Source organism: Mastigoproctus giganteus, chromosome 8 (genome assembly GCF_048544385.1).
Source record: "Mastigoproctus giganteus isolate SK-2022 chromosome 8, ASM4854438v1, whole genome shotgun sequence".
Taxonomy (NCBI): Eukaryota; Metazoa; Arthropoda; class Arachnida; order Uropygi; family Thelyphonidae; genus Mastigoproctus; species Mastigoproctus giganteus.
Window position 1 is genome coordinate 92610752 of NC_143582.1, and position 13295 is coordinate 92624046.

At 37.0% G+C, this 13295-nt stretch overlaps 1 protein-coding gene across 1 annotated transcript in view; it reads left to right on the top strand.

Moving 5' to 3' along the window:
• The window catches only part of LOC150081718 (uncharacterized), a 1674628-nt gene that overhangs the window by 592789 nt on the left and 1068544 nt on the right, over positions 1 to 13295 (top strand). The window contains exon 8 of the mRNA XM_090378825.1: positions 4651 to 4749. Coding sequence (XP_090234951.1) covers positions 4651 to 4749 — 99 coding nt within the window. The remainder of the gene's footprint in view (positions 1 to 4650; positions 4750 to 13295) is intronic.

Sequence of the window (13295 nt, forward strand, 5' to 3'; positions counted from 1 at the left end):
TTGGCACTAGTATTTAACTAATTAACAGTTAATTGTTAGCATCAATGCTTTCCATTTCTTGGTTTTTGCCAAACCATGGAAATTACTACAAAAGGCAGAGATATTTTTTCCTTGACCCTCCCTTTCCTGATCTGATCTATGGAAGTCTGTATGCATGGTATGCATTTTTAACTTAAAATTTTCACTTTTTTTCTGCAACAGACTCACTGCAAACATACAAAAATATGTTAGGTTTATTTATATGGCAGCCTCTTGTTGCTCTTCTGCGCTGCAAAACATGACCTGGTGGTGGCGGCACACGACTTTGTTAGGTTTTTCTCCAAAATAACTGCAGTCCAGTAATTATTAGTTCAGTGCTAATGGATCACACTTTCAGTACCTTCCTAAATACAGTCATACTTTTTTGGAGCAATTTTGGAAATGAATGGTTATTGCTAAGTTTGAATCATACCTGTAAATGATCTGTCAGGTTTCATGAGTATTTACTTTTTCTGCCTTCTGCTTCAGTGTGCTAGTTTCAGTGTAATGTAAACAGTATGTTTCTCACCTGTTGGCTGACTTGACTTGAGTCAAGTCAAGAGATGCATCAGCCAAGTTAGTTTAGTTTAGTTATTGTACAAATTGTGTTTTTTTTTTTTTTTAATTAATCATTATCGATGCAAAATAGTTTCTTGTTTTGATTATTATTAATCTGCTTATTCATTTACAGGTGATTTCCCCCAAGCGTCGGGGGGGGGGGGTTACCTTCTGACCAATATCCACGAACGGCAATTCCATGTTCAGTGGGGTACTGTTGTTATGGAAAAACGGGGGTTAGGTTCTGAAACTTTTTATGTAGGAAATTAAATCCATAATCTCTGTTACAAATGGTACAGTTTATTTTGAAAAGAAATTAACAATTGCACTTTATAATTTAAAATGTTTTCCAACTAAAAACATCATAAAATGTATGGAAGTAATATTTTCTATGCTAACTTTTGCTGGAATGGGAATTTCAAAAATGAACGACGAGATTGACTTCCTCCATAATTTCTCCTCTCTCATTCCATTGATTCAGTTGAGTGACAGCGAGTTTGTGCCCCTAAAGGAAATTTAAGGGCCCCATGTTAAAAGAAATCTAAACCCCAAAAAATCAAACTAAATTATGGAAACAACAGAAACTTAATCAGGTATATGCTTCCATTATGAAATCGAAATGAATTCCTACCTAAATTTAAAATAAAACCGCATGCTGAAAAAAAGTAAAACAATGAAATAAACTTTTAATTGGCTATGACCTACCAACACGTATGAAGAAACATTAAATTGATGAAACTGCTGGCAGAAGGTGAACATGCTTTTGAAGCTGACTTACTTACAAAATCCGTAATTTTTGTCTGTCATGGTTTCGTCATGATCTTTCTCATGTTAACATAAGAAACCATATCACCAGTGCCTCTCTGAATTTTCGTACTCCTATGAAAGTCAGAATCTTCACCTTCAGGAACTCAGTTGCTTCTCTTCTTCTTCACAAACATCATTATTGGAGTCCAGTAGTTCTTCTAGCTCCTCATTTTTTAATTCCTCCTGATGGGAATGAATATGTACTAAAATTTTTTCCTGCCCTATATCACTAAATCCCTCGCCTCCAATAATGTTTGAAAGTTTAATAATTTTCTCAACTTCTCTCTGAATAACATTGTGGTTTTGAGTCACTTGTTGTTTCAGGGAGTAGCTTCTTCCAACAGTTCTTCAAAGTTGACTTCTTCATTTCAGTCCATGACTGTTCGATTATTTCAATACATGTTAGTATTGTGAATTCAGCCCAACATTGGTGCATGTTTTTCTCTGGAAATTTTTCAATTTTATTAGCAAGATTTGCCAAGCTTCTCCTTAGATAATAAGATTTAAAAGTCGAAATGATTCCTTAGTTCAGGGGCTGTAAAATTGATGTTGTGTTTGGGGGAAGAAACACGTTTTACATTTGGATTGCAACTGAGAAGTGGCAATTGAGGGTGACTTGGAGCATTGTCTAAGATAAGGAGCACCTTGAATGATAAATTCTTATTTTTCAGATATCCTTCAACTTCAGGTATGAAACAATGCTCTAACCTGTTACTAAACAGCGAGCCAGTCATCTATGCTTTTCTATTCGAGCACCAGTAAAGGGGTAGAGAGGATTTATTTTTGCCTTTCATAGCAATTGGGTTTTCCAAACAATACATTAATAAAGCCTTGCATTTATAATCACCAGAAGCTTTACTACAAAATAAGAGAGTGATTCTGTCCCTTGACACATTGAATCTGTGTGCAACTGTTTTATTTCTTTGGATAAATATGTCCTGTCAGGCATCTTTTTTCCAATAGAGGCCAGTTTCATCACAGTTAAAAATATGCCTCCCTCTTCTATTACATTTTTCAATTCTGCTAAAAAATTTCCTGCTGCCTCCACATCAGCAAAAGCAATCACACCAACAACTTTAATACTGTGCAGGTTTGCTTTTTTTTTAAATCTATTGAACCATTCTTTGGATGCACTGAAACTTGATTCACCATTTGCACTAGCAGCATGTGATTTTGTGATGATAAATATGTTGGGCCTTGCACCTGATCATATTAGAACAAAGAGGCACATTTCTGTTCCTTTGGTCTTTGATCCAAACATTCAATAACTGTTCCATTTTTTTTCAATAAGTCTATCATGTTGACTAACAGAAGTGGATTTTGCACTGTCAGTGATAAAACACACACACAATGAAGTCACTTTTCACTCAACTGGGAAACTCACACTGATATTGTCACTAGCAAAGACTGAAGCTGACTAAGGGGGCATTCAAGTATTATGTCACACTGTCTCCGAGAACTGCTGACTTGAAAGATACATAATGAAAAATAAATTGTAATAAAAAAGTATTATTATTATTTTATTATTATTATTATTATGAGACGTATGGTGCAAGGAAGCCTGAGGCTTACGCTGCACCAGCCAAAAAAAATTCCTGAGTTACCGAGAGAGAGAGAGAGAGAGAGAGAGAGAGAGAGAGAGAGAGAGAGAGAGAGAGAGAGAGAGAGAGAGAGAGAGAGAGAGAGAGAGAAAAGGATGATGATATCCAGCTCAAGCCCATACTCATCAGATGTGAGCCCCTGGGGTAACAATGTAGAGAGACTAAATTTAACTGATCGCAAAACTGCAAAGTGCCTTAAAACAGTTGTCTCTGATAAAATTGCTTAGAATGAAGTCAATGACACTATAAATTCAATCACGCTAAAGCAACTACATACTATGTAATAAGGTAGCACGGCTGAGTCAGATACACAGCACTACTGTGCACCTTGGTCCGTGTATGGCATGATCCATGTTGTATGGACTTCTACCACATAAGTGCGAATCCAATAGCGAAGCAGCGCTCGGCGGGGGTCCACCTGTATTTACTTGCAAAACATATTGATACATACACATTTGTAAATTTGAATTTTCGTTCCCTTAATGGTTTTGTGAACTGAAAAATGGGAGTGACTTTTAGTTTTATGTTTATTATTGTAATATATATATATATATATTTTTTGTTTTGAATAGAACTAATAAAAGTTTTGTTTAATTTTAAAATAACATGTAAAACCACATTTTAAATTTTCAAATTTTTCATCCAGTAGCATTTCATAAATATAGAAATCCATTATTAAGGGATGAAACATTGTTGTTCAAGCAAAATAAAGACACACATGCACAAAGTTGGGTACTGTCAAGTTTTACACAACCAGGTTTGTGACAATTAGAGGTGTAACCACTGCTGGTTTAAACCAGGAATCTAGCAGAATTAACAAAGCTGCCACAAGGGTACCATTGTCAGGTTTCTTTATGCCAGAGTCTCCTCTTGCTATGTTACATTACCAAACTTAAAAACATTTGAAATAAGCATGCTTTTGCTTGAATTGCTCTATATGAACAATGCAGGTAGTGTACTTCCTGGTGGTCTGCTTCCAAGCTGAGTAGTTAATGTGGAAGTGCAATAACACATTTTTTGTTGGCTGTCGTTGGCATTCACATGACTGCTAAATATGGTTAATGAGTGTATTCTTGCTAAAGTGATTAGTTGTAAGCCTCTCTGACATGTGATCATGCTCGAGTATTAAGGTTTTTAATTTTGCTTGTGCTATGTATTTTTAACTGTTATGGAAGGTTCCCTGTTCACAGTCCGAAAGGAAAAGTCTTAAATTGTTATTTGCCATCTTCGAAATAATAAAAGTGCAATATTAACTTTATGTATATTATTCAGAAACATTAATAAAAAAAGCATTGTTTCTTTAAAAATATGTATGTTATAGATAAAAATGGAGTCTCCCTCCACCTCAGCATATATGACTTACTAAAGGGCACATAATTAACGAGATCCCAAAATCAATGTTAGCCTGTATAACCATGAAGTGTTTTGAAATGGGCCTTGGTTCCATTCTAGATCTTATAGTGGTTTATTGCATTTCTTGTTCCACAATACTTAGCTATTGAAAACAGTATCTTAGATTTGTTATACTGGTATTAAATCTAGGTAGAAGTATTTGTTTATGTATTTTATTAATTAGAAAGAAATGTAATGAATCTTTTATTTAGTAAGTGGAGAAATAAAATATATATAATTCTTTTAAAGTTTAATTGGTATTTTATTTTCATAGCATCAGATTACTCCTTTACATGTTGCATCAAAATGGGGCAAAACAAACATGGTTACACTCCTTGTTGACAGTAAAGCAGAAATTGATGCATCAACTAGAGTAAGTCATTCATTATATTCTATTTTAACATTTTCTTTTTTATGTAAATATATAAAGAATTAAATATATAAAGTATTAAATAACAATTAAAACAAATATACCTTTTAAAATTCATATTAAAAGGTGTACGTTTATACTGTGAGACAGCCATATTACTACAGAAGTGTTAACATTTATTGTTGCAACAGGTAGTGCTCATTTAACATTTGAATGTGCATTTTTTCTAGTGGCATGCAAATTGATATAAGCAATGTGCATATCTCTGAACAACCAAAATATCACAGCCAGCCATACTTAACATTTATTTAATGAAAAGGATTGTTTTTGGCGAAACCTCAATTTAATTTAAATTCAATACTATTAAATTACCCCCAAGTCCTTTTCGTTCTCTACCTCTGTCAGTGTAGTACCACAGAGTTGATACGTTACTCTGGGGTTACTGCTTCCCATATGTAGTACTTTACATTTGTCAATGTTAAATTTCATTTGCCACCTTTCAGCCCATCTGCTCAACTTTTCTAGATCCTGTTGCAGCAGCGTACTGTCATTGGTGTCCTTAACAACTCTGTCAACCTTCGTATCATCTGAAAACTTGGACATTAAGCTTGATATACCATCATCAATATCATTTATAAATACAGAAAACAATAATGGACCAACCCACAAATTCCAGTCAATATCTGGGAAATTAAAATCCCCCATTATAAGACTCTCTGATTTACTGGCCCACTCTATTTCCCTGTACAGTTTCTTATTATACTCATCAGAGTCATTAGGCCTATAACACACACTCCTACTCTCAATTTTGATCTCCTAATGCTTATGTCCCACCAAACTGACTCAACACTGCACTGTCCAGTGATGTCGACTTGCTTCACTTCCTTGGATTTTATGTGTTTCTTAACTAACATGTATGTATCGACAAGAGGTTGGCACTTACCTTAACCAAAGCATCTCTCTCTCGAGTCCAGCGATGTCCTCATAATGATTTAATGCACACCGTCTATCTCTCATCACCTCCCTCACAATTACTGAGTATATTCTTTCAACTCCATTTGCTTATTAAATGTCACTCAGCTTAACTCGCACCATTTCTCCTCGCCGCAAAGGATCCTTCGTTTGTAAAGATTGATGAAAGCACCTATTAAATTTATCATCTGGGCTATCTTTGACTGCATTCATTGCCCTCGCTAGTAGCATGTGGTTATTATATAGCGTACACTGTGTTATTGTTGTTGCTGTAGACTTTATGTGCATCAGTAACTTTTGCACAATAGTCACTGATGCACATCGGTGATTTATTATTGTAGACTTTATGTGCATCTGTGAAAAAGCCTAACAGCTTCCTGTGCTAGAACGGTGGTAGTTTGTATCTGGTTGTGCAAATTAGTGATTAAGTACCAGTTATGGAACATAGTAAAGATATCACGGAGTTTCAAAAGGCTATGATTGTGGAAGCTTGTGCGTCGGGTGCTTCCATATCGGAAACTGTATGTATTGTCAGTTGCTCATGGCCCATTGTGGCTAGTGCTTCTTGTCAAGCGGCACTGCCCCCCCCCCCCCACCTCCATGTAGTGTACACTGTGTCGCAGTACAAACTCTGTAAATGCAAGAGATATTGTAAGTTTATATGTAGTCTGCATAGTGTAGTGTTGGATTATGTTGGCGTGTTTTCCTCTGGTCATTTAGCCATAAGGCCCCTAGTAGTGCTCCGTTTCTGTCCACACCTTGGGGTGGTAGGCCGTGAGGGCTTGAGGTGAACCCTGTCTGAGCTTGCCAGGGAGGGTCTCTTAGAAAAGAAACACTCAATTTTTATTGGAAAAAGAGTGCAGGAGTGATAGTTAAGTATTGGAGAAAATAAAGTGAAGATAAGAGAGGTGGACAATAGGAAGATTATTGGGTTTTAGGAGCATCAGCAACTAAGGCCAAGTTGCTCCCTGTATATTGCCTATGAATTGTGTCCTGAGGTCTATTTTCTGTTTGCTGGACAAAAAACTCTAGTTTCTGGGAGAAAAAAAACCATGCTACCTTTGCTGAGACCAAGTATCTCAGCCATGTTGTGAAAAAGACCCAAAAGTAGGAGGGGAAGAATGCACTGTGGAAAGTGCTCTGTTTAGTAATGCCACACTGGCCGGACCAGCTGCAGCCATTGTCAGCTAATTCCACATCATGTCCAAAAAGCAGGGGCATGATGTTAGGAAGGCTGGTGGGTTATTCTACTTAGGTTTCTCACTTCTGCAGTTTATCTTTTGGGGAGGGCTGCCAGAACAGCACACATGCTCTATGTACACTAACTGTACACCTAGCATATGCACACTTTACACAATGGACACTTTTTTTTTTTTTTTTTTTTTTTTTAAATTTTTTTACAAATTAAGGGGTAGATTGAAAGAACACATGGCACAAATCTCACTCACAGATATGCCATCTTACATTCATCAATATCCAGAGACAGGACACAGGTGCCACCCATATAATAATATAACAGACATCTAGATGGTCACATTTTTGTTTTTTTCACAAACACAAACATTCACTCAGTCACGGCATAGTTTTCACAGGTGACTGTAGCATTCATTCATATATACACAACTTAAGTTGCAAGGTACGTATAAATTTTATTATTTTTATTATTATCTTTATCATTATTTTTTTTATAAATTACATATGCAGGTCATGAATTACATTGATGGGACAATCTTATTCATTCGCCATTTATACACATTTATCTCACTCAGTACAGTACCCTGAATAGGACAGCACTCATATTTTATTTTTATTTATTTTGTTTTCAATTTAAGGGGATACTTTTTCCCACCCAGCACAATAACATATAAACAGTTGCATCCATGCACCTACACATTCTTACATTTGCATACATAAGCCCAACGCTAAGGTTTTTGGCACCCTTGAAGATTGTAATTGACAAAATCACATACAAGTTCGGATACATATAATTGTTCACAAATATCGTGTTCTATAGATATCATTGCCAGACTTACAAGCTTATCTTGTGACATACCTGGTCTTAAATGGTTTTTAATAAATTTTAATCTGGAAAGTGATCTTTCCCTCGCTTGCGTCACTCACCGGAATTGTTAATAAAATTGTTAGGGTTATTGTAAAATTTGGAAAAGGCAATTTATTTATGTAAATTATATAAATAATTTGGCTATTATAAATATATAATTATAAATCCAAATATCCAAAATTATAAAAATATACAAATTATAAATAATTTGGATATTATATAAAACAATATAGAAGTACAGTGTGATGATCGCCAACCTCCAATAGGAGACTGCATTAGAGGAAGAAGAATTTTTGCGAATTAATTTTAATGTTTCCTAGCGATTTTTAAATTTATCTAAATCCAATTTAAAAAGATTCCTGGTGCACATATTTTGTGGAATAACTCAGTTTCATTTGTCTTTGTTATCTCCATCTGTTAAATATATTTGGAAATCGTTATAATTCTGTCAAAGTTTTTAGTGATCATAATCATTGAGATAATGTAAATCATACAAAAACTCAAACTGGTTGCTGTGTAGTTTTAGTTGTTCAAATCTTTCGTTTAGGGCAGACATCACAACAACTAAAATGGTGTTGAAGAAATCCATTTGAATTAATCTTCTGGTGATTGCAGCAATTCGTCCTCATGCTCGTAGTCAAAATTCTTACATTTTTTTCCTTCGGAGAGCTTGTTGAATAGTTTGGAAGTTTGGTATAGCATCAAGATCTTCACAAAATTTTTTTTGCTTCTTGTTGAAGTTTCTCATAGCTGGCATCAGAACTCAGAAAATATTACAAACTTTTATTTAGAATAAAAGTTTGTAAATTTTTTTATGGATGTCAAAGCTACAACCATGTGTTCACTAATATTTTGAAGCATTTCACTTAAGAGTTGATATGAATCTATACATCATGCCATCGTATCATGAACACAAAAATTTTGAAATACTTTAACTTAGTGCTATGTATAAATATAGTGCAAATGCATCAGAATGGGCTTAGTGCATAATTATTTTGTGTCACTTCTCATTTTGTTAGACCTAGTTTCATTACCATAAATTTCCTATAAGGAATTGTATATATCTCCAGTTTGATGTTTTAGAGGTCACGGCTTTCCCATCGAGTATCTGCAATGGGCTTCAATGTCAACCAAGATATGTTTCTTGAGTACTTCCCAGCATTTTGCTGATCCCGCAAAAAATTAGTATAGTATGAATCAGAGCTGTGCTACTCAATAGTATTTCTTTGGAAATATTTTGTATATTTCCAAAGAAACGGATTGTTTCGGTATTTACTTTAGCTGCATAATTGATGACTAAATTAAAGCTGTGGGTAGACAGAGCACAAAGAAGGTGTGATAGTTTTTGTTTAAAATGATTTTTTGTAGTGCATCTTTCATATTTGCGCCGTTATTATACCCGTGTCCTCTTATGTTGCCAATACTGTATATTCCAAGCACATAATTTGTTTAAATAGTGCTACATAAACCTTTGCCAGTTAAATTGGATATTGTGAAAAACCCCAGGAAGTGCTCTTCAATTAATACAGTATTGTCTGAACGTGGCATCAGAAACAAAACGTGTAGTCTTCGGAAAATGAATATACCAGTGAAGTTCTTGGAACAATTTCACCATTACCCATTTTTCACGTCCAGTTGGATATAAAATATCTTCCTTTTGATGTTGTTGGTTGTTTGTTATTTGGTTTTTTAGGAGCATTAGCAACTAAGGCCATTTTGTTCTGGGGATATGCGGTGGTCATTCCCTGACCTTTCCGCATTCTCCGTATTTGGTGGTCATGGGCTCAAACTTTCTTTTGAACAGGTCCTGATTCTGTTAAAATAATGCTTAATTAATCGGTGAGTTTTGGCCACTTTGCAGGATCTTCCAATTCAATTGATTGCAGCTGTTCCACCACAAATGTGTCCAAATTAAATGGCAATGCACATTGTTCTTCCAAGTTAATTATTGTTTCTGCCGAAAATTAATTTTTTTTATTGAATATTTTCGCCAGAACCACCGATGATTTGAATTTTTTCCAATGTGAAGGTTGAGTAATCTTAGACATCAGAGAGACGTGGGTTTGTTCCTGAGGGACATGTTAGATTTTTAGATGTTTATGAGTGATTGAAAAGTCATTGTTATTAGGCAGATAGTCGCTTTAGTCAGAGGTGTTTGATTGAGTGACAGAAACTTCATCTTGATTATGAACTGTTTCTAAAGGCTGAGAATTTTCATTTGCAGATTTTGATTTTTTTCAATGTAATGATCAAGTGCTCCAGCCTGTTTTCGAAGAGCTTCTCTTGTAGCCTTCCTTTTTCTATTTTGCGCACCAGAGTTTTTATTGTATAAAAAATGAAATCTGTAATAAATTAAATCTAATTAATATATAATACAGTCGATTCCGGGTATTTGGGACTAGAGCATTTTGGCCCGATTAAGCAGCTGTCTCAATTATCCGAAGTTTCAAAATACAATTAGTTAAAAAAAAGTTAAAAATACAATGGACCCCCGCTTTACAATTGGTTCACTGTACAATCAAATCTTGCTGGAGGCGGACAGCCAGGCACAACTGGAAGCCACTGCAAACCGGGCAATTGACTCCTGAAAACGTGGGCGAAACAGAACCACCTAACAATATCACCAACCAAGACATCCTCAATACTTCTCAAGGGTTCTCTCGACACGAAAGGCCACCACAAATCAAAATAGAAGGAACCACGATTAAACTAACTACAGAACTAAAATACCTCGGAATCGTATTGGATAAAAACTTATCCTTTACCCCACATCTCATCTAGCTCCAGAGAAAGATCAGGAACTACTCAGCCCTCATAGCAAGAGTCACACGAAAAGATTGGGGACTACGGAAACGGACCCTGTCTCTCTTTTACAAGGCTTTTTTCATCCCTGCCGTCTCATACGCTGCAGGGATTTGGTACAACAAAGCAACCATGGCTGTGAACAAAAGGAAATTAGAATCAATACAGCGTAGCATCTTGCTCACCATCACAAGAGCATGCTGCACTGTCAGCTCTCATGCGCTGTAGGCCCTGGCAGGATCATTCCCCCTGGACCTGGAAATTGTCCGCTGCGGCATGCTCTTTCAACTGTCCAGAGGTAAAAGTGTATCTTGCATCGGCTTCACTACCGATCCAGCCAACAACAGCAACATAGAGAAAAAAACGTCTTATCAACCATCTCCGGCAAACCTGGCAGTCCCTATGGGCAGAATCAACTAAAGGCGCCATAACCCGGAAATTTATCCCAGACGTTACCCAAGTCTACCCCACCAGCCGGCCTTGTTCTCACCGGGGCTCTACACCACCTTCCTTCTAACGGGACATGGTTCCTTTAATGCCAAACTTTCGACCTTCAGAATAAAAGAATCACCACTATGCCACTGCGGTGAAAATCAGACAGGGACACATCTGATGCATGAATGCCCCCTCTTTGATGATATAAGATGTCACTTTATAACAAAAATATGTTTCAACCCGAAGGATCGGGAACACCTTGTACTGTGGAAGGAGGAGGAGTACTATAGAGCCCCTCTCGAAATTTGAGCACGAACTGTTCAGCAGACTACGAGCATTTCCACAACTTCCCTAAACTCGACACTGGAACTCTGACAACTGAAACGGACAACAGTGACTAGGACTTTACTGGATGAGATCTATATCCCCTTAGTGATACCATCCCACACTGACATCCTGATTATTGGAACAGCAGTGGATGGGATCCTATCCCAACACTGACCAACTAATGGACTGTACACTGTCACGGACTTGACGAAGCCACAGCTTTGCTGCATACACGCCATGTTAGTGATCTGAGCCGGCTCCCTTGTTCGGCCCTTTCTTCTCCCTTACCCTGGCGGGGGGAGGCGACGGCTTTCCTGTCTCCTCCCCTCCTTGTCGACCCCACTCTTCCCTCTGGTGGGATATGGGCATGCCCCACTGATTCCACCTGGGGTCGTCTTCCTTATTGACCCCATTCTTCTGTCTTTATCCCCCAGTCTTCATTCTCCCTACCCAACTCTATCTTGCGCATCCGTAGCCAGGTGGGAAGGAGCAGTAGTGCGTAGCACACGCTTCTTGATTAGACCGGGGTTAGAGCCCGTCACCGCCAAATACGGAGGATGTGTAAGGTCAGGGAATGACAACCGCATATCCCGGAGCAATATAGCCTTAGTTGCTGATGCTTCTAAAAAAAAAACCCAATAACAATAACCCCAACTCTATCTGTATGCAAGCGAATGCCGCACACGGCAAAAATAACCGTGTCTAAATTATGCTGTTCGCCCACCATTTTGGCTTTTCCAATTCTAGCGCAATATTCCCATGCAATTTTTTTTTTTTTTTTTTTTTTTTTTAATGTCCTAGCCACTGAAATCCCAGAAAGCTAGGTGGCAGGACCTGCCAGAGTGCAAATTTAAACTAGTGGTTACCTGGTCTGCCTCCACGGGGCGAAGTGTGGGCAATGTTGGGCCTCAGCTTGGGTCCAGTGGCTAAATGGCCAGAAGAACAACGGTACATGATCCACACACCTTTAAATCTCTGGCCTTCCCAGTGAACTGCTACGCTCACAATGAAAGCAACGCGGAGATGGGGGAACCCCCTGGTGCCGTTAGACACTTAACACACTTTGCACTTTGCACTTGTACAATCAAATCACATTACGATAGTCACCCAGTAAAGTACCGTTCACTATACGATGTGTAGTAAGCTCCGGTCATTGTGATCACGTGTATGAATTGAATTTTAATTCCATTAAACAGCGATTCTAATTAGCAAAAATAGGAGGAATATTATCTACAGGCTATAAAAGTAAAGATATATTAAGCACAAATTTACCCTTTATTACCTTACCAATTAAAAAATTAAATGATACCTGAAAATTTGAAGAATATATGTGACAATCGGAATAATTAATACGTACTGTAATAATATGTACATACTAACTAGTTCACATTTCTGTTCACTGACATTTGTGGGTGGGGGTTAAAATTTAAAACAGTAAAAAGATAAGCAATCAATAACAAAGAACACGGCACACACAAATTGCAAGTAACACAATACATGCAACTGAGAACGGAGTAACAAGTTACGAAGCTTTAAAAATAGGAATGAAGATAAGATTCTGAAAATTAATTTTTTTTATATGATTGAAGATTTCATGGAAGTGTAAACACATTTCACCATAATAACCCACAGAATTCCAGCTGTCAGTATTATTGCAAATTCAATAAAATAGAGTTTACTGTCTGTTTATGATAGATTGCACAAACAGAAAAGCCAAATAAACAGGTGACTGCTAATTGTTTTATGGTTGTGACCTCCAGAAATCCGACTGAACCATGTGGTACGGTCGGAGACAACTGTAGGGTAATCTCCAGTGCTGCGATCACCTGCTCTGTTTAAACGGCATGTTGTCCCAATTAAGTGCAGTAAACCCTGACTATTTTCTCAATTGTGTTCTGTTTTTTAAGATTTCCCCAAATAAACGGCTACCCTGATTAACTGGTGGCCCAAA